This window comes from Oryza sativa, chromosome 5 (genome assembly GCF_034140825.1).
Source record: "Oryza sativa Japonica Group chromosome 5, ASM3414082v1".
NCBI lineage: Eukaryota > Viridiplantae > Streptophyta > Magnoliopsida > Poales > Poaceae > Oryza > Oryza sativa.
Genome location: NC_089039.1, coordinates 4,639,135 through 4,661,171, shown reverse-complemented (window position 1 = coordinate 4,661,171; position 22,037 = coordinate 4,639,135). Strand labels below are relative to the sequence as shown.

At 44.1% G+C, this 22,037-nt stretch overlaps 3 protein-coding genes across 4 annotated transcripts; 2 read left to right on the top strand and 1 right to left on the bottom strand.

Moving 5' to 3' along the window:
* Window positions 1-6,220: 6,220 nt before the first annotated feature.
* On the bottom strand, window positions 6,221-6,697 carry LOC107277497 (UDP-glycosyltransferase 73C12). The gene has a single exon (XM_026025844.2). It carries the CDS (start codon window positions 6,695-6,697, stop codon window positions 6,221-6,223), a length of 477 nt encoding a protein of 158 aa, XP_025881629.2.
* A 7,014-nt stretch (window positions 6,698-13,711) lies between these two features.
* Window positions 13,712-15,677, top strand: LOC4337967 (UDP-glycosyltransferase 73E1). The gene has a single exon (XM_015782971.3). It carries the CDS (start codon window positions 13,965-13,967, stop codon window positions 15,597-15,599), a length of 1,635 nt encoding a protein of 544 aa, XP_015638457.1. The 5' UTR covers window positions 13,712-13,964; the 3' UTR covers window positions 15,600-15,677.
* A 3,203-nt stretch (window positions 15,678-18,880) lies between these two features.
* LOC4337966 (F-box protein At5g07610) lies at window positions 18,881-20,549 on the top strand. Of its 2 annotated transcripts, XM_015783342.3 has the most exons (3): window positions 18,881-18,991; window positions 19,091-20,282; window positions 20,389-20,549. In XM_015783342.3, the coding sequence occupies exon 2, from the start codon at window positions 19,093-19,095 to the stop codon at window positions 20,263-20,265; it is 1,173 nt and encodes a 390-aa protein (XP_015638828.1). In that variant the 5' UTR covers window positions 18,881-18,991; window positions 19,091-19,092; the 3' UTR covers window positions 20,266-20,282; window positions 20,389-20,549. The 2 variants fall into 2 exon arrangements, with proteins under 2 accessions (XP_015638828.1, XP_015638827.1); XM_015783341.3 differs by having other exon boundaries at window positions 19,091-20,549.
* Window positions 20,550-22,037: the final 1,488 nt, after the last annotated feature.

The window sequence follows — 22,037 nt, the reverse complement described above, 5'->3', positions numbered from 1 at the left end:
GATGAGGTATGGCACATTTGAAGCATCTTATGATAATTTGCCTCGTTTGTTAGCCACAATTGCCCAGAGGAATAATAATACTTACTATGACCTACATACATTTACATCGGTTGATGATCGAACAAAGAGTGTGCTGCAAAGAGCCTTTTTCTCATTGGGTGCTTGCATCAATGCTTTTGTGCATTGTCGACCTGTTCTATGCATAGATGGAACGTTTATGACAGGTAAATACCGAGGTCAGATATTGACAGCAATTGGGTGTGATGGGAACAACCAGGTTCTACCTATGGCTTTTGCATTTGTAGAGAGTGAGAACACTGAAAGCTGGTACTGGTTCCTAGAGAGAGTGCACATTGCAGTGGTGCGTATGAGGCCCAACGTTTGCCTTATACATGATCGTCATGCGGGTATGTTGCGGGCTATTGACTACTTGCAGAACGGTTGGGATGAGAAGGGACTTCCAGCTAAGTGGCCTGATGTTTGGAGTCGGTGGTGCATGCGTCACATGGGTGCAAATTTCTACAAGCAATTCAAGAACAAGCATCTTATGGAGCTCTTTAAGAGGCTCTGTGCACAGAACCAAGAGAAGAAATTTAATGAGTTGTGGGACAAGTTGGATGAGTTGACAACGAAGCAAACAGATGAGCAATCTCGCAGACCACAAGTTGAAGGTGACGAGCCTCCCATACCTCTTGGTGCATTACATGATGACCCACCAACAATGAGAAGGAGGTCAGGGTCGTCTATCAGAAATTTCAGTCAGTGGATTGAGAATGAGCCTAAGGAGAAGTGGTCTCTATTGTTCGACACCGATGGATCTCGGTATGGCATAATGACAACCAATTTGGCAGAGGTGTACAACTGGGTAATGCGAGGAGTTCGGGTACTTCCATTGGTTGCTATTGTTGAATTCATCCTTCACGGCACGCAAGACTACTTTAGGGATCGATACAAGAAAATTGGTCCGTCCATGGCCGATAACAACATAGTGTTTGGCAACGTAGTGACAAAGTACATGGAAGATAAAATCAAAAAGGCACGGAGACATAGAGTTGTTGCTCAAGGCACACAAGTGCATCGGTATGAAATAATGTGTGTTGATAGGAGCAGGCGTGGTATCTATCGCAAGCAAGCCGTGCAGGAATGTGTCTTGAAGGCGGATGGTGGATGTACCTGCAGTTGTATGAAGCCGAAGCTTCATCACCTTCCTTGCTCACACGTTCTTGCTGCTGCCGGTGATTGTGGCATATCTCCCAATGTGTACGTCTCAAATTATTTCAGGAAAGAAGCAATCTTTCATACATGGAGTGAGGAGATATATGGGTTCGGGATCTCAGGATCTTACACAACGCTGAGTGCCCAAGTTTTTTATATTCCAGATCCATCTAAGTTAAGGGTGAAAAAGGGTCGACGCCAAACTAGACGCATCAGAAATGATATGGATGAGTCAGAAGCAGGTGGGAGGACTTTACGCTGCAGCAAGTGTGATCTGCGCGGCCATACTTACAAGAAATGCCCGAAAAATGCAGAAGTTCCAAGCGGCGCAGATGCTAGTCCATCTGGACAGGCAAGTGATGGTAGGCGACCACCTGGTGAAGGAACAACAAGCAGGCGCGTAAGGCCAAGGCGTCGTCGCGCAGCAGGCGATTCCATGGTGTAACAATGCTTTCAATTTAGGAAATAAAATGCTGTTGTGATGTAATGAGTGTTCGGACTAAATACTTGTATCGTGTAATTTCAATTCAATGTTGTTGTAATGAGTACCTCCGACTATTGTTGTACTAGTAGTATTGCGAACTATTCGGTGTTGTATCATAATGTTATCGTGATGAGTGTTCGGACTAAACACTTTTGTTTGTTTGTACTCTTGTTTAATATGTGTTAGTAATTCGCTTATGAACATTTATTACTTATGTTGACATAATTATTTATATGTTTCTGATCAACCTATTTGATGCAGGTATGGTGTACGACACACCGGCGCTGTTGAACCGTGGGATTGACAGGAACCACCGCTCGTTCCTGTCAGCAGTCGAGGCTGCACAGCTCGGCACCTTCCGTCCACGCACGTCGCGCGAGTGGTTGCGTGTCGACCCCCGTCACGTTCCTTGGTACGCGTATGTTCACATTTCAACTCAACTTTGCTTTGTGTTGTACTTATGTTTGAAGTTTGCTCTATACAGGTTGCGTGCGGCAGGCCTTCTACCACTTTGTAGGCTTGTTGAGGCGGCGGCGGACGACCGTGACCCAGCGAAGCGGTGGGATGCAGACCGGTCACTCCTTGCCGCTCTTGTAGACCGCTGGAGACCTGAGACGCACACGTTCCACCTTCCCTGTGGGGAGATGGCTCCGACACTGCAGGACGTGTCGTACCTGCTAGGGCTACCGCTGGCGGGAGCACCAGTTGGTCCCGTGGACGGTGTTTTTGGGTGGAAGGAGGATATCACTGCGCGCTTCGAGCAGGTGATGCGCCTTCCACACCTAGGACCGACCACCACCCTTCCTCCGTACTCTACAGTCGGGCCTAGCAAGGCTTGGTTGCTACAGTTCACTGTAAGTAAGTAAGTTGTCATTATCATACATGCTTATTTGCGACCGGATGAGTGTTTTGTACTAACATTTCATTCTTAACTGTAGGCGGACCTTCTGCACCCTGACGCTGATGATTACTCGGTCCGACGCTCCCTTGAGGCGTACCTGTTGTGGTTGTTCGGGTGGGTGATGTTCACTAGCACCCACGGGCACGCTGTGGACTTCCGGCTGGTCCACTACGCACGGTCCATCGCGGATGCTCAGCCACAGGACGTGCCGCAGTGGAGCTGGGGTTCTGCCGTGCTAGCAGCCACCTACCGTGCCCTCTGTGAGGCGTGCACGAAGACTGACGCGGGAGCGATCATCGCTGGCTGCCCTATGTTGCTTCAGCTTTGGGCAGCCGAGAGGTTTGCCATAGGGCGACCAGTGGTGGACAGCGCACCCTACGGGGTTGGTCGCAGCGCGCAGTGGCCAGAGGACGGTCCCACGATGGGGACTTACTGGTGTCGACGTGGGGTTAGTGCAACTTCGCTGCGTTATAAGTTTATAAGTCCTCTTCTTTTTTTTTCATTCACATAACATGTCTAATTCCGATCATTTTTATTGCAGCGTCGTTACGCTCACGTCCAGGTGAGACGTGGTTACCCGGACTTCGTGTTCGAGTTTGACCGTCTCCAGCCGAGCGACGTCATCTGGGAGCCGTACACAGAAGAGGCCGTCGCTGCGAGAGCACCGCTAGGACTTTCGTCCTTGTGCACACGCGACCAGGCTTACTGGCTCACCATCCTGCCGATGGTGTTCGACATTTTCGTTGAGCCTCACTGCCCGCAGCGTGTGATGAGACAGTTCGGACTTAGGCAGGTGTTTCCGGGCAACGTGCAGCCGACCGTCCCCCCTGCCGACCACTCGTGAGTTCGGATTGTTCATTTCTAAATTTTTATGATAATTACATCATCGAGCCATACAATTTACCTCTCTTCACAGGTTGACTCGACGGGGACAGCTAGCAGGCGCACTTTGGGCTCCACGTGTACAGCAGTACGTTGACGACTGGGTGTTAGCTACAGAGGAGGTGATCAACGAGCTCTTCCCACACACGGAGGAGAACTACCGTGACTACCTTCGCTGGTACCTTCCTCGCACTCGTGCGCGTGTGACCTTCACTCCAGACGCCCCAGAGCCGCACGTTGCCGCTGTCACGGACGCGTATCCCACGCACCGTGACCGAGACTACTTCGTGGCGGTACGTCCAATTTGTATTACTTCCAACAATTATGTCATTTATCTTGCATAATATAGGACAACTACTGAATTTTTTATTTCCATCTTGCATAGGCTGATGCGGCACGGGATATCAGTGCCGATATCACCGCAGTCCAGGTGAGGTTGAACAGAGGTTTGCACTTGACTGACGTTGAGCAGAGGGCGACCTTCGACCGGATGCAGGAGAAGATGCGTGCGGTCATGCGCGTCTTCTCCTGTCGCAGCGCCGTGGACGTCGTACCTCCAGCTGGTCCGGTACACCCACGGCCTCGCGCGCCTACCGTCGGAGCAGGACCTCGTTTGCCTTCGAGCGCCCCTAGCTTCGGATCAGTGCGACCTACAGCACCGGTTTCACACGGTACAGTTCAGCCCAGATATTAGTTCATTTTTGTTTCAGCTTTTGCACGAATGTGTCACCATGTTTTAACTGCACGTTTCCTCATCGCAGGACCTCGTTTGCCTTCGAGCGCGTTCGCAGGCACGACCGGCGCTTCCGCGAGCTCCGCAGGGGCGTTCGCCACCTCTTCGGGCGCGTTCGCCAGCTCTTCCTCTCATGGAGCGTCGATCCCTCGCCCACACGGTACTTTACTTTTTATTACTACTGTTAAATACTTGTACAAAACTGATGGTCCTTGTCCAGCAGGATATGCAGCCGGGATCTTCGGTACTGGGGCCTCTTCGTCTCACGCCGGTAGGACTGGTCCTACTAGCCAGTTCTACGACGACGACTTGCACGGTGCAGACCACCAGGACGTACTAGGCTCCTCTCAGCTTGGAGGAGCTCCAGAGGCGCACACTCAGGAGCAGCCAGAGGTCACACCTGTACAGGCAGGACGGGTTGGCCGTGCCGTACCCCCGGACCGACTCACGTACTCCCAGGGGCACATTAGGGCGCAGGGTAGGAGGGACAGGGGTAAGAGGCCTCGTCAGTAGTGTTCTACCTCTTCAGTCCTTATGTGACCGTTTCTTTTGGCTTACAAACTTGTAAAGCAGTACTACTTTTGCTATTACTACTGCAGTACTACTTGTGTTTGTCTCGTCTACGTAGTTCTTTTCATTCATATGGTGCTTGAACAACTTATGCTCACAACAACACACTTTCGGCGCTTCACGGTAGTGCCATATCCAGTAGCGCGCACAGTCCACAACAGCACACATGAAAAGCGGCAGCTCGAGTTATCACTATCAACTTTCGGCGCTGCCTGTTGACATAAAGTGAATCACGCCCACGCGTGATCGTCTTGTCACATCTAATGAATAATGTATCTCATTGAGTTCACATATATTGCAGTGAAAACGACGCTATATAATTGACAATCTGAAGGCAACCTCTTCATATCTTCTTTCCCACTAGCACACCACACACGAAAATGGAAGCCTATTAATTGGTAATACGTAATCTAGAATTGAGATTATGTACAACATTCTTCACTACAATTTTACATTTTGGCAGCAAACCAAATATGATCAAATGCAATTTTACCTTACCAAATATTTGGTAGTGCCAAAACTTGCTTATATTTTGGCACTAACAAAATATTTGTACGGTAACATTCTAAATATGCCCTAAAAAATAATAAAATTGTATTTTACCAGTCTTGGAGATTTTAATCTTGTATAGTTTTCAATATAAAAAGATTTGATAACTATTGATATTTATATACAAAAAAATATAGGGTACAGTGCAAAATCGCCCTAGCGGAGGGCGGCAAGGGGGCCGCCTGCAAAATTCCATGCCCCCCCTCGCCGCCCATTTGCAGGCGGCCCCCCGCACAGTACAAAATCGCCCTCGCGGAGGGCGGCAAGGGGGCCGCCTGCAAATTTCGTTGACGGCCGTCGCCCGAGAGCGAACGGCCGTCTGCCACGTCATTTTCGCCGCCCTCTGGGAGGGCGATTTTTAAAAATCGCCCTCCCAGAGGGCGGTAGGCGACCATTTCCGTCAATTTTCAAAATGGAAAATTATTTTTGTAAAACTTTTAATAAAAAAAATTATAAATAAAAAAAATTCCTCTCTTGCCTATCATCTTCTGATATGAATCCACATACGATGGCTCTAGCTCATAGAAACTGTTAGTAACAACACTGTCAGCTCTCCGTTCCTCGTCCAGGATCTTCGTGCGGAATTTCTCAAAACCTGGTGAGTTGAAGTTCCCTGGTGACCTTGCCTTTGATACCTCAAGATGATGAGGGAATCCAGGGAGGATAACGAGTTCATCTCCATCAGGCACATTCTCAAAGACCTTATCTTGATGAATTAGATACCTAGAACATTGACACAAAAACTTATTGGTTGTGTGCCTGTCGGCAGAGGCGGGAGATGTAAACCATTTCCATTATCTATAAAAAAAAAAGAAAAAACATTGACACAAGCTTGCTCAGTAAGCCTGAGATGAAAGGAGCTGATGTTGATGAGAGATCACTGATTTTACCTGCAGAGCGAGGCGAAGGCGCAGAAGCCATTGAACATCAACCTGGGGATCCCAAGCTCTCTTGCTACATCTCCTGTCCATGGCTGACACAGGTCTGAAACTATGCAGGAAGGTGGGACGCTCTGCTCTTGGAGATACAGCACCAGAGGCTTGTGCAGCATGCCATAGGCGTCTGTCATCTTCATCACCTGGTCTTTCTCCAAGATCTCGTCGACGTTCTCGCAACCATCGAGCAATCCTACCTCGGCACAGGGGAGCCGGAGGGGAACAAACCGGATTGGGATGTTGAGCTCTCTTGCCCTGTCAATGGTGGATTGAATCCGTGCCGCGTTGACCGGGGTGGTGATGAAGCTGACCATGGCGCCATGCTTGGCTAGGAGATGTGCCATGTCAATCATGGGGATGGTGTGGCCTTGTGCCATGAATGGTATCAATACAAAGTGTGGCTTTGGAACATCATCTAAGCTGTTCATGGCTACCTATCTAAACCTTTACCCAAATGCAGAGATGAAGAAGAGATTGGTGTCTGGATAATCTATGTGGGCATATGGATTCTGCTCTCCCATGGGTATGCAACTTGCTTGATCAATTTACTTAAACACATTGACCCCTTGACTAATGCAGAGTGGCTATGACATAATCCTCTATGGATCACTGCTAATATAATATTCTCCTGCTATTAGTGTAGTACCATGCAACTGTGCAAGCTCACAGTTTTGGAATAGCATAGTACATCTTCTTTTTTTTTTTAAAAAAAAAAAGAAGTTCTGGATGAGAAGAGGAACCTGCGCTACATTTTTGCATTTGTTTATCTAATAGCGACAGGTGAGCAACCTTCTCTACCAAGTTACTCCCTCCTTCCCTAAATATTTGACGCCGTTGACTTTTTTAAACATGTTTGACCGTTCGTCTTATTCAAAAACTTTTGTGAAATGTATAAAACTATATATATACATAAAAGTATATTTAACAATAAATCTAATGATAGGAAAAGAATTAATAATTACTTAAATTTTTTGAATAAGACGAACGATTAAACATTTTTAAAAAAGTCAACAGCGTCAAACATTTTGGGATGGAGGGAGTATCTTAGAAAAACGTCGACATATGTTGACTGAACAGTCAATACTAAGGACTTGGAAATGCTAACTTATGGAAATGCTGACTTATGTAGACTAGTGCGTGTCATTTCCACAAACAAGATCAATGTTGCAATTGATCATTTCGTCATAATGTGAGGTATCAGGGCAAGATTGATATAAAAATTTATCAGGGAAAAAGTTTTCTACAGTTTTACACTGACACTTGAATGGCTATATGCAAGCAATGTCATCCTGGCAGGATTTTACTGGTTCCATCATGAAAATAAGTATGGATAGCTTCAGAAGATAACCGGTTTGGAGTATGCTTGGAAGCGAGTAGCATTCTTTCATAACAGAGATTATCGAAATAAAATGTTTGAATTTGGATTATTCTAAAAAAAAGTCTGTTTTTTTTTGTTTCTTTGTGGGTTATACTTTGCGGAGTTTGATGCATGTTCCAGCTGCTGCTCCTTTTTCTTTAATTGAAAATAGCATGGTAATCTCTGGATATCATTGAGGTAGGGAATCGATCCTTGGACTTAAGATTCTAAATTAGATGTTTCTTTGTGTAGCTACATGATTTTGTTCCTTTCAAAAGTATGCTGAAAATCTTCCTTTAAATGTGCCCATATTATTCTTCTGTTGTACCCTAAGAACTTTGCTGAACACATGTAGGATCCAGACAAACAGCTCAGGTTAAAGCAGTGAACAATTCAAATACAAAAATGGTTCTCAATCAGTAAATGATTTGTGGGTTACACATGCACACGCTATTTTGCGCAAATCAACTTCCAGTCTTTCTGGACATTCATGAAGAGTTGTGCTAGAGTATGCCAATCAAATAGAGAAAGCTGATGAAACTTTCAGAACATGGTTGTCCTTTTCATTGTTGCCCACAAGATTTCTAAGTCTTGTAGGGAACCAATCTGTACAGAAAGAGATCAACTAGTGATCGAACACATACATCAAATTCAGTGAAAAAGATGTAGTGGAAGGTAGTAGAAAAGAGATTGTCTTGTAGTAATTGGTAGGCTTCTCTGCTCCTCCAGTTTGGGTGTGAAATTTGGTACCAACCAAAACCAAGAAACGTCAGCAACTCCAGAACAGAACAGATGATCCTACAATCTTTACAGGTACAAAGTCCTATTTTCCGAGCCAAATTATCATATCTTGGATGCATCGTACTATGGTCTATGGGCCAATGAATGATGAACAGCAAGCAGATCAGCAGATGGAATTCATGATCAGCTTGTCGCTCGCTAGAAACTGGAGGATGAAACAACCAAGCTTCTTCGACTTCTGAAGACTACAGATAAAAACTTCCGTTAGGTGTAGTACTCTATGTCTCCATATTATGCCTAGGGTTTCCTGGGTCTTAGTTTTGGAGATGAGATGAATGAGATTTTAGTTTTAAAATCACAGCATATATGACTTGAATTTCTTTGGCTGAGTACTTAGGCTGACCCTCACTCCTTAGCACGTAAATCGAAGCAACGTTTAGCGCATAATTAATTAAGTATTAGTTAAAATAAATTTGAAAAATGGATTCATATGATTTTTTAAAGCAACTTTCATGTAGAAAATTTTTGCAAAAACACACCGTTTAACAGTTTGGGAAACGTGCGAGCGGAAAACGAGGGGGAGTGAGTTGTAAACATGCATTAACGAACCTAGCCTTAGGGCCTGTTTGGGGGAGGTTAAGATTCTGAAAAGGAGCTGCTAAGAAGCTAGCTGGTGAGAAACCCAGCTTCTGGCTTCTAGTTTATTTTCTAGATTCTACAACTACAGATTCTTAGAATCTAGGTAAAAAGCTGGACTGTTTGGGAAGCTTCTGGCAACTGGAGATTCTAGGAGAAGCTGCAGTTGCTAGAAGCTCCCCCAAATAGGCCCTTAGAGTGAGTTTGGGCTTAAAGAAAAATCTCTCGAATTGTTAAACGGTATGTTTTGTGCAAAAGTTTTTTAAAAAATTAAATAAATTTATTTTTTTAAGTTTGTAATAATTAATACTCGATCAGTCATTTATTAACCACTTGTCTTGTTTTGCGTGCCAAAAAAAAACTATCTTGAGCTGCCCTCCCGAACTCCCCTTTACTCTTTTTTTTCATACCCTGACCAATTTATACTCTGATAAAAGGATTATGGGTAGTGCCGTAGATCGTAGTTGTGTGTTCTGCACTCATATCCTAAATGGTTCCATTTGATCATGGATATAATTTCCAGAATTGAGGATAATTATTTTTAAAAATTTATTTATGATCCTTCGATGCTCATATTACTAGGTGGCTAATTGATCTTCATGAGTATTATATTTATTTGTTATCAATACTAGCCAATGAGCTATAGCTGGAGATAGCAGATGGGGAGGGGAATAGCTAGGATACACAAACTTTGACGCTATAGTTTATCGGACGCTAATAGTTGCATTTAGCCAGAGATAGCCACTAAAATAGTCGAATTTAGCTGCACTTAGCGGTGATATCGTACCTCTTTCTAATGAGCTCGCTGAACATGATCCACAAGATGGAGCATCACAGGGAGAATCATCACAAGCTCAATGAAAAAGGAAGAGGCATGTGCGCCCTAGAAAGAAGAAAATCAAGAGCGTGCACTCTTTGACGAATGATGCTACAATGCAGCCTGGACCTTCATCATCTGACTCAGAAAATGGTGATGGCAATGGCGCTGGAGACGTTTCAGTGGGATCCTCCGATTCTGATAAGTCTCATTGTGTCTCTGAGGGCCTGTTCAGATTGTAGCCAAAATAAACCTTAACAAATTTTAACAATGCATTTAGCAAAATTTGGCAACAAACTAAACGTAGACACTTTTTTTTTGATAACTTTACCAAAAAATGGTTATGGTTGAAAATAACATCAATTTGAACAGCCTCTAAATCTGAATAGTGGAATGCAATATTCTAATCTACGAACTTGTTGTTCTTATTTTGTTAATTAATGGTCATGTTCTTGACTTCTTGTGATTAAATATTTATTATTTGTGTCAAGAACTCAAGTGATATGTTTACAGTGAACTAGGAAGGGGACATATCCTATGCACACAGATCCTCGTGTATACACACCATGTACACCAACTAAAAATTATCATAAAAAATTCTAGAAAATTCATACATGTACTTCCAATAGTATTATATCTATGTGCAAAGTAGTATCTTCAAATTCATTCTACACAGAGAGTAAAAAAAGATAAAATTCTGACAGAATTATAACCTTAAAACTATCATGGCTAAAATATAATAAATTTGAGGTTAAGATTTTACCCCTAGATATAATACTATTGAAAGTAATTTTTCTATATTTTTTTTGACATTTGTTAGTTGGTGTGCACGTATGTACACGTGAGAGCTTATGTGCATAGGATATTTTACCAACTATGAACTGTTAAATTTATAACTATGAACTCAAGTGCCCTGTATTTGTATGATCTAGTATGAACTATGAAAGTATGAGTTAGGAACTATGAACTCCATCTATGAAGTATGAATCGGTGATGAACTCTATGTGCAACGAAATAAGTGATATGTCAATTTTTAGCTCAAATTTCTGTCAAATTTTTTAATATTTTCTTATATTTTAGAAAACCACTAAATGCTTTCGCTGTAGCTATAGCTGCTCTTACTCTTAGCTGTGGGAGAGTACAACCACTAAAAGCCTTAGCCGGAGATTTAGAACATTGATCGTAACGCGTGGGAACAACCAAATTTTGATCTCAATCTTAGAATTGCCTTTTGGGTTTTGTTTCATGGTGTTATGTTTCTTTAGCCCTAGTTTTTTGACCACTGAAAGTAAAAATGTAAGTCTTCGCTAAGATAATTTTGTATTTCTTCAGTGGGTGCCTTCGTCAAAAGAAGCCGCTGTAAAAATGTCTTCCATGTAGCGTATATCTGAGAGAAGAACTATAATTTTTTTTTAAAAGATCAACTTGTACATGAATGGGTGGAACTGGGTTTTCATCGTTCTAGAAAGGACAATAATATGCATTTTCTAGCGTCCTTGTGGCACACAGTCTATACTCGTAGAGTTGGTTTTGATCGCAGTTGTTTTCTTTACGTGTGTTTAGTTCACGAAAAGAATTTTTTTATATCATATCGGACGTTTGATCGGATGTCGAGAGAGGTTTTCGGACACGAATGAAACCGCGAAACGAATTTATTAAGCCTAATTAATCCATCATTAGCATATGTAGATTATTGTATCACTTATGGTTAATCATGGACTAATTAGGCTCAAAAGATTTGTCTCGTGATTTCCATGCAAACTGTGCAATTTGTTTTTTTATCTATATTTAATGCTGATCCATGTATGTGTTCAAAGATTTGATGTGATGTTTTTGGGCAAAATTTATTGGGAACTAAATAAGGCCTTAGTTTCTTAGCTTTGTGCTTGTGCATTTGTAATTGGCTCTTGCAGATAGGTTTTTCTTCTCCTTTGTAACTTTCTTCTCTTCTTAATAGTTAAAAAAATGACACCTAATTCTTCGAGAAAAAATCGACCATCACTATTTAAACTAATAATTTTTAAATAGTTAACCTATGACAGATAAAAGTTGGTTATATTTACGATGTACTATAACACAATTTAATAATACGGCATCATTTCAAGTCTTTATAACTTTTTGTTGACGAAAAATTCGTGCTCGGCCGATGGTGCCAGATCTGTGTTGGCACGAACTAAATCGACGAACACAATGATCTGAGAGATCTACTTAGCTCTAGTGCAGGTCCTAAATATTAATGAGATGTGGGCGTGCATGTCAGTTTGATTTTGCAACTAACAAGATATATAAATAGCAGATCAAAGAGTCGATCGGCCGACAAGCCGATGGAGCGATACCAGCCGATGTCGATGCTAACCGATGTCGATACTAGCCGATGTCGATAGGGTTTTGAGTGATTAGCTATATGTCCAATGTAGATTTTTGACACTTAAGTAAATAATGATATAAAGACAATCAGCTGATGATAATATAATGAAACAATAATATAATCCAATCGAAACCAATCGGTAAATAATGATATGATAGAATAAGCGTTGATTCGAAGGTTAAAGCATATATCGGCTAGAGGTCCGATGTCATTAAATTTACAATATTATATAATAAGTGAAACATTTGTTGCAATCGACTAAAACCAACTTGTATGTAATTCTTGTATACCGATGCAATGTCCTGATAACTCATTGGCTAAAACCCCAATGAAACCATTATTGGAAATCAAACAGCAGGCTAGAGATTATTGTTCTAAGCACGACTTAGTAGGTCAAACCCAATTGATGCAGCACTAAGTATAAAAAGAATAGACAATTAAGCGTTTGACTGATTTTCAGGATGTTGGATACTTTAGCTAATCTAAATCAACAAAATAATTTAGCCGATATCGACAAAACCCTATAAAAGATCTGATCGATACAAGTAAATTGAATAATCAACTTAGATTAACTAAGATATATAATAAATAGGTAGGCAAATATATCAACTGAATCAGAGCGATCCAAGAGGTCGAAGCGATACAGTCTTGAACAACACCAATATAGCCGATACAATTGCCAGGGCCGACAGAACATAGGACTTACCCCTTCGCCGGAGATCGAAAAACGATGCAGCCTCGCGTCAAGTGCCAAGTTCCTCCGGTTGATAAATAAAAATGTTGGAAAAGAGGATGGCAATGCACCGAGAGTAGTTGTATTGTATCCATGGGTAGATACTAGTCCTTATTGGACATGACACAAACTTTCCTAAAGATAAAAGGAAAAACGTAAAGTTCTTATCGGACACTAAACATACTTTCCTAAAGATAAAAAGGAAATTAACAGATTCTTCTTAATTAATAAATAAGCTGTCATGATGTATCCTCCTTAAACTCGGTCTATTCTGGATAAACTTCCTTTAATTGATTAATTTCCTTAACCAAATCTTGGCGACTTGATAATTCCACCGGCCGATCTAGGACTCTGAAGCCGATATTAGCTCTAGACCGATGATGACATCGGGACATACCAAAAATTTTATCGTTAACACTTTTATTTTTAAAAATAACGAGTGATTAAATATTAAATTTAAATAGTGTGTGGTGCTTTTTTTTTTAGAGAATGGTATTTTTTTACATGGCCTGCATGTTGAACGTACTCGTTCTTTAGTTTCTACCTTTGTGCTTGTGCGTTTGTAATTGGCTCTTGCAGAGAGGTTTTTCTTCTCCTTTGTAACTTTGTTCTCTTCTTAATGGTTAAAAAATGACACCTAATTCTTCAAGAAAAAAAAATCTACCATCACTATTCAAACTAATAAATTTTAAATGGTTAGCCTATGACAAATAAAAGATTTATAACACACTTTAATAATATAACATCATTTCAAGTCTTTATAACCTTTTATTTTTTTCAAAAACAACGAGCGGTTAAAATTTAAATATGAATAGTGTCTGGTGCCAACCATAAACGAATACAGGGAGTGTGCTTTTTTTTTTTCCATTTCTTTTATATAAGAGACCAAACCTACGTACTTCTGTGGCGTCCATGGAAGCCGTGGCCACCTTGTATTTCACTTGCACCCGTGGCCGCGCCTCCGCCGGCGAATCCACGTCGCCGTCGCCGTCGCCATTGCCGTGAGATCATCCCCTATCTCGCCGCCTGTCCTCTTGCGATTCATGGCGCTCTCATCCCCGTCTTCTCCGCCCATAAAATCGCGGAAGCCAGCGAGCTCTGAGGACAGCGTGGCCATGGCGGCGGCGCCCCTCCACTTCGTGCTCGTGCCGCTCCCGGCGCAGGGACATGTCATCCCGATGATGGACATGGCGCGCCTCATCGCCGGCCATGGCGGCGGCGGCGCGCGAGTCACCGTCGTGCTTACGCCCGTCATGGCCGCGCGCCACCGGGCGGCCGTCGCGCACGCCGCGCGTTCCGGCCTCGCCGTCGACGTCTCCGTGCTGGAGTTCCCCGGGCCGGCGCTGGGGCTCGCCGCCGGGTGCGAGAGCTACGACATGGTGGCGGACATGAGCCTGTTCAAGACGTTCACCGACGCCGTGTGGCGGCTCGCCGCGCCGCTCGAGGCGTTCCTCCGCGCGCTGCCGCGGCGGCCGGACTGCGTCGTCGCCGACTCGTGCAGCCCGTGGACGGCCGGCGTCGCGCGGCGGCTCGGCGTGCCGCGGCTCGTGTTCCATGGCCCGTCGGCGCTGTACATCCTCGCGGTGCATAACCTGGCGAGGCACGGCGTGTACGACCGCGTCGCCGGCGACCTTGAGCCGTTCGACGTGCCGGACTTGCCGGCGCCGCGCGCCGTGACGACGAACAGGGCGTCGTCGCTGGGGCTCTTCCACTGGCCCGGGCTGGAGAGCCACCGGCAAGACACGCTCGACGCCGAGGCCACCGCCGACGGGCTGGTGTTCAACACCTGCGCCGCCTTCGAGGAAGCGTTCGTCCGCCGCTACGCGGAGGTGCTCGGCGGCGGCGCCCGGAACGTGTGGGCGGTTGGCCCGCTTTGCCTGCTCGACGCCGACGCCGAGGCCACGGCGGCGCGCGGCAACCGCGCCGCCGTCGACGCCGCGCGCGTCGTCTCGTGGCTCGACGCGCGCCCACCGGCGTCCGTGCTCTACGTCAGCTTCGGCAGCATCGCCCGCCTGAATCCACCGCAAGCCGCCGAGCTCGCCGCCGGCCTGGAGGCGTCGCACCGGCCGTTCATCTGGGTGACCAAGGACACCGACGCCGACGCCGCCGCCGCCGCCGGCCTCGACGCGCGGGTGGTGGCGGACCGTGGACTCGTCATCCGCGGGTGGGCGCCGCAGGTGACCATCCTGTCGCACCCGGCGGTGGGCGGCTTCCTCACCCACTGCGGCTGGAACTCGACGGTGGAGTCGCTCTCCCATGGCGTGCCGCTCCTGACATGGCCGCACTTTGGCGACCAGTTCCTCAACGAGTGCCTCGCCGTCGACGTGCTCGGCGCCGGCGTCCGCGCCGGCGTGAAGGTGCCCGTCACGCACGTCGACGCCGTGAACTCCCCGGTGCAGGTGCGGAGCGGCGAGGTGGCGAGCGCGGTGGAGGAGCTGATGGGCGACGGGGCGGCGGCGGCGGCGAGGCGCGCGAGGGCGAGGGAGCTCGCGGCGGAGGCCAGGGCGGCGATGGCGGACGGCGGGTCGTCGGCGCGCGACCTCGCCGACATGGTCTGGCACGTCGCGCGGAGGAGGGACATGGTTGTGGTTGATCCGCCGCCACCGCCGTCGCCGGGGGGCATCGCCGGTGGCCATGGCAAGATGGTGTCGCCATCAGTGGCATCAGAAGTCGCCTGAATTTTTAGTTGCATATGCGAGTGTTAACTGTAGTAGACGACAATGGCAATAATAATGCTGCATTAAATCTCTCCAGAATTCAATCGATCTTTGTTATTGTTTTAAAAAAATTTCTGCAGATCGCAAATTCGAGACAAATTTTACGCAAATCCTTTTAAAAGTGATTAAGATAGTGGCTGCAGTATGTACAAGTGTGCGTACATACTATGGCATGTTTAGTTACATGGGAGAAAAGTTTTAGCGTGTCACATCGGATATACGGACATACTTTTGAAGTATTAAATGTAGACTAATAATAAAACAAATTACAGATTTCGCCTGTAAACTACGAGATGAATTTATTAAGCCTAATTAATCCATTATTAGCAAATATTTACTGTAACGCCACATTGTCAAATCATGAAGCAATAAGGTTTAAAATATTCGTCTCACAATTTATACGCAATCTATGTAAATAATTTTTTTTCTATATTTAGTACTTCATATATGTGTCCAAACATTTGATGTGACATGGTGAAAAGTTTTTGTGGGGAAACTGAAAGCCTATAAAAGCCAGCAAGATGGTGTCCAACCTGATTCGATGGCATCACAAACTAGTATCATTTCTTTCATTAATTTGGCTGTATCTCATTCAGGTTGTTGGAGCTATGGCCGTGAAAAAAAAAGGGAAAGTAAAAAGTAGAAGCAAAGTGTACTGTAGAATCCACTATAAGCAACTTGCACTGTAAAACATGTGGCTAATATTGTTCTTTGTCTAGGTGGCATGTGAGGTCCACCAAAACTTGATGACGCATTGTAAGTCCCGTTGGGTGTGTTTGGTTGCTCGCATCTTCTTAGCCTAGCCTATCTCCCTCATTCAGGCTGAGTTTGACATGGTTAAGTAGATACATATGCAGCTGTTTGGTTGGTTGTATTGGTTTAGCCGGGTTAGCGTGAGATTTTATTTGGTTGCTTGCATCAAAAATATAGTTTGGGAGAGATTTTGTTTGGTTGGTTGTAGGGAAAGTAGGTAGGAGTACTTTCTTTCCCTGAGAGTGAAAATTCTTATCATCTAAAAGCTATTTATTTACGGTATATTGTACCAGATTTAAGCAGAATATATAAAGAATTGATATTGCAGCTAGATCTGGCTGATAGAGATGGAGATGGTCACAACTGGTGGCTGTGGCCGGCGATAGCGAAGAGAGGAGAAGACGGAAGAAATGAGGAGGGAGACAGGGTGGTGTTCGTGACCGAGAAAGCTAATCCTCCGCGACCAGTCGCGCGCGCCCTCTCCGCATGACTGGACGCCTGTTGCGCGTGGAGAGGGGGCGGCGGACGGCGCGTGATTTTTTTTCTGAGCGATTTCCTTCTCTTTTTTTTCTGGTTTTTTTTTTCCGTAGATGTAGTTCACTAGTTTGCGATTTTCGTTTTTTCTTTCCGTAGTTTACGGCTTCTTTTTTTTTTTGCTTTTCTGTTTTTTCTTTCCGCGTCATTATTAGTTTTTTTCAAATACGTTTTATATGTATAAATACAAACTTTGTATACACGTATATAGAATTTACATACGCGTATACGCGTATGTAAAGTTTGCATTCGCATATATAAGGTTTGTATGTGTTTTTTTTTAGTTTTATACGTATGTACATAAATTTGGTATAGATGTATAGAAAGTTTGTATACGTATATTTTTTTGTGTTTTTTATACATACGCACACAAACTTTATATACGTGTGTATATTTTTTATACAATAAAGTGTGTATATATATACGCGTGTATATATACTATATATACATACATATAAACTTTGTATACATAAATACAAAGTTTATACATAAATACAAAGTTTATACGTATGCGTATATAGATAGTACTCCTGTATAGGAGTAGAGAGTAGAGACTAGAGGGGGGGGGGGCGCTGATCACACGCGTGCGCGGCCGCGCGTCGCCGATCAGCACCCTCCGTTGGTGGGATTTGGATAAATTTGTCTGTGAAAGACCACGATGGTTCTATCGAAAAAAAATCCCACGATGGTTGTTTTGGTCTGGGAAGTGTACGCGAGCTGAAGAAACTTACAAACTATATTAATGCTAATACACATGAAAAAAAATGGATGATATCACCAAATTAAAAATACAAGAAAACCGAAAGTTTCAAATAACAACACTAATTCATTACAAAGTAGTTCTCCATCTTTTTTTATATTATAAGTCATTTGATTTTTTTTTAGTCAAAAATCCTTAAGTTTGACTAATTTATATAAAAAATAGTAATATATAAAATATCAAATTAGCTTTATTAAATCTAACGTTGAATATATTTTTATAATATATTTGTTTTGTGTTAAAAAGTAAAAAAAAAAAGAAGTTTGACTAGAAAAAAAAGTCAAGCGACTTAGGCCTTGTTTAGTTAGAGAAAAATTTTGGGTTTGGTTATCACATCGGATATACGGACACACATTTGAAATACTAAACGTAGTCTAATAACAAAACAAATTACAGATTTCGCTAGAAAACTGCAAGACAAATTTATTAAGCCTAATTAATTCGTCATTAGTAAACATTTACTGTAGCACCACATTGTTAAATCATGGTGCAATTAGGTTTAAAAGATTCATCTCGCAATTTACACGCACACTGTGTAATTAGTTTTTTTCCACATGATAAGTTTTTATTTTGGGAACTAATGGAGGGAGTATGACGCAATGTCAAGTCACATCATAAAAGCAAAAGAAAAATTATGATTAGAGCATAGGATTGATAAGAAAAATTACGAAATTTATAATGCAAACATCATTGGTATTCGGACTGAAATATAGCAGTAGTGCTTCGTGGGCTTTGACAGACAGATATCCATTCATACGTGCACAGGCGACGTGAGCCATTGGATTATTTGAACGGTGGATGAGGTGCCGACTGCACGCTCGTGCCTTCAAGCCGTGAAGGTAGAGGATCCAAATCCCCGTTGGTGACCCCCATCGCCTCTCCCTGCATGCGCGGGTGCGGCGCTTGCACGCGCGGCTGCAGCGCGGTTGCATATGCGTGGAGCCAGGACGAGCAGCGAAGCTAGATTCGGCCGTTCCTGCTCATCCGAGATGCGAGCCAGGTACGAGCCGGGAAACCAAACACGCGACTTATGAAGTAAGGGAGCTAAATCAGACTTTTTTTCCAAGGCAAGAATGCAGAAACGAGACAACTTCATTCCAGGCCCATAAAACAAAACCAGCCCAAGGCTCAAATTCTACCGCATCGTGGCCCACTTCGCCTCTCTTTCCTTCCCCGCGTGATCGAAGCGCACGGCGGCGTCGCCGCAACCAGAAACCCTCGCCTCGCCGCCGTCGACTCGACTCGTACCGGAGCGCCGGATCCAGACCGCTGCCGTCCCTAGCTCCGCCCGCCTCCTCCTCCTCCGGTACGCGCATTTCTAAAGCCGCCGCACTGTGGATTGGTTTCACCTCCATTTCCTAATCCTTTTGCATCCCTGATCTCTCTATCTCTGTCGCTCGCGCAGCCATGGCGGAGGGGGATTCCAGGGATGGGCGCAGGGGGTGGATCCCGCCGCCGGCGGAGAAGCTCACCGACGACCTCCTCGTCGAGATCCTCTCGCGCGTGCCCTACAAGTCGCTCTGCCGATCCAAGTGCGTCTCCAGGCGGTGGCGCCGCGTCATCTCCCACCCCGACCACCGTCACCTGCTGCCGCGGTATCACCTCGGCGACGCCATTGTCGGCTTCTTCTACTCCGACACCTTCACCAACGTCACAGGGGAAGGCCGCCCGTTTGTTGACCCCTCGCTCCCCTTCCTGCCCAAGTGCGAGTTTCTCAACGTCCTTGACAGCTGCAATGGCCTCCTCCTGTGCCGCTGCTGGAGGCTCGCAGATCCACGGAGATTTGATTACCTTGTGGTTAATCCTGCCACTGAACAATGGGTCATCCTGCCTGATTCCGGCTGGTCTGACAAGGTGCAGACTGCTCGTTTGGGGTTCGATCCAGTGGTCTCCTCCTCGCACTTTCATGTGTTTGAGTTCGTGGAGGATGGTGCTGGGGATGCCGATGGGAATGTCGATGATGACGACGACTTTGATGGGCATGTCAAAGGGGTGGAAATCTACTCATCCGTAACTGGAGAATGGAGTCACAAGGACAATGGTTGGGACTGGGAAATCAGGATACGCGATGAATGGAATAGCGTGTTTTTTGATGGTGTGCTGCATTTGATCACTCTGGAGTATGTGGTGGCAGCGGTTGACGTGGAGGGGAACGCTTGGAGGACCATTCCTATGCCACAAAGTCTAGTTGAGCCTTTCGATGGTATTGGTGAGGGATTCATTGGCCTGTCTCAGGGTTCTCTGTATTTTGTAAACACCGATCACGATGAACCATATAAAGTATCAGTATGGGTTCTTGAGGACTACAGCAGTGAACAGTGGATCTGGAAGCACACTGTCAGCCATTTACATCTATTTCGAACCAAGAGACTCCTTTTTGGTCATGACTACAAAGTTGTCTCAATTCATCCGGAAGGGAATATCATTTTCTTGGTTTTGCCGCATAGCAAAATACTCATGTCCTATGAAATGGAGAGCAGAGAAGTGTGTTTTATATGTGGGATTGGAGGTAGTTCCGACTGGCTTCTGTATCTTCCATATGTTCCCTTGTACTCAGAATCATTGGCAGATGGGCATTGATCATCGTACTTGCATAGGTGAACACTTGGTTTGTTAACCTTAATTATGACATTGGTGTTAGGATGTTGATAAGATCAGCAGCAACTTGGTAGATCTTTCTGATGTTGTGCTACATTGTTGTAGGTTGTTGAGTGCATTCTGCAACCGCACTTTCTGGGCCAACTTTTCAGTAACTTAGAACTTTATTCGGATTTTGTAATAATGATTTGTATTTGATTGTTTGCGGTGTCAAAAACCCTCTAGCATTTATCATTTAACAATGGATGCTATATCCTATAAACATATATTCTGGTGAGTTATGCATGACTAATATCAGTTTATGTTGTTGCTTATTTCCTCATCAGGAAAAGCTTATTTCTCTCAATATTTGTTGAGATTTCATATTACATTATTTCCTCATCAGGTAATGCTTATTTATGTCAATATTTGTTGAGACTTCATATTACATTGTTTACTGTTTTTCTCCCATTGGATCCCCTCCCCTGGTCATGCATAGTACAGCTATTTTGTTCACTTTACATGGGAGTTTGTATTAGTTCTGTTTTGCATGGGAGTTTATATTAGTTCGTCAGTGCTGAAATGATATGTACTAGTTGAGGAAGGGTACTCTTTTTATTAGATTGTCTAGAATATTTGATGTATCGGATACTGGCTCGTATAAAAGATATTACCACAATCGTAGAACATGTTGAGAGCATACTCGTCTATAACTAATTATTCTTTTTCGTCACACACAAATTGGCATTACTGTATTTCCCATAAGCATATTTTAGCTTCAATGTAATGTTTTATGTGGTAGCTGCTGAAATCATGTCAGTGGAACTCAATGGCTATGGCTGACTGCCTAACTTTTGTCTCCTGGGTGTGTTGAACAATGTGTCTTCTGGACAGTGGAGACTACTGAAATTGTTTTGTTTGTGTTCGATTATAGTCGTTTTACTGTAAGTTTTTGATATTTTAGATGCCTAGAGTTGCTGTATATCGTCTTGACTTGGTGGTTAATGATGGAACAAATATTGATTGATCATTTCATCAACCTGCTTTTTTTTTGTTTGATCTCTTGCTATTTTATTTCTTCCACTTTGATCATAAATGTCTGCATGCTGCACTGCACTAGTGCTGCAATTATGGAAATGATAGTAGCCCCCCCCCCCCCCCCCCCCCCCCCGCCCTCTCTTAACTTCACAAGCACCCTTCCTTTTTTAGGAAAAGCTACCTCGCACCAAATTCAAGATATACAATGACTCTAGGCATGTTAACTTCCATAACTTCTGCAGTCCATGGACCATGAATTATTGAAAATAGACCTGTTGGAGCATAATTACCTCTGCTTGAATAGTGGATAAAATCATAGTCGAAATGTTATTTGTTAAGTTTGATAATGGCGCATACTCAAAATGACAAAAATACGTGAACAGGAGGTACGATTGTACTACGAAGGGAGAAAAGAGTGCATATGTGTTTACTTAATCTCAGTGGCGTATCTATGAAAGGGAAGTGGATCCTCTGACTAAAACAGTTTGCACTTGAGTTACTAATATATGGGCTTTACTTTACTATGGCCCTTATGTCAGTGGCACGACTGCAAACTGCATAAAGTTAGGGAAGCCTCGTCCCTATGAAACGTTTACAGCGTAAAGTGATAAGTGGTACATTCTCTAAGTCATATTTGTACTGACTTTTTTGAAAAGCATATTTTTTAGCAGCATTTTTATGATCAATATTTGGTCTGAAACACGTGTAAATTATATTTTATCGTCTACTTGTTAGCT

Bases quoted from the DNA above. Each gene is read 5' to 3' on its own strand.
- LOC4337966 (XM_015783342.3), top strand. From the start codon at position 19,093: ATGGCGGAGGGGGATTCCAGGGATGGGCGCAGGGGGTGGATCCCGCCG.
- LOC107277497 (XM_026025844.2), bottom strand. From the start codon at position 6,697: ATGAACAGCTTAGATGATGTTCCAAAGCCACACTTTGTATTGATACCA.
- LOC4337967 (XM_015782971.3), top strand. From the start codon at position 13,965: ATGGCGCTCTCATCCCCGTCTTCTCCGCCCATAAAATCGCGGAAGCCA.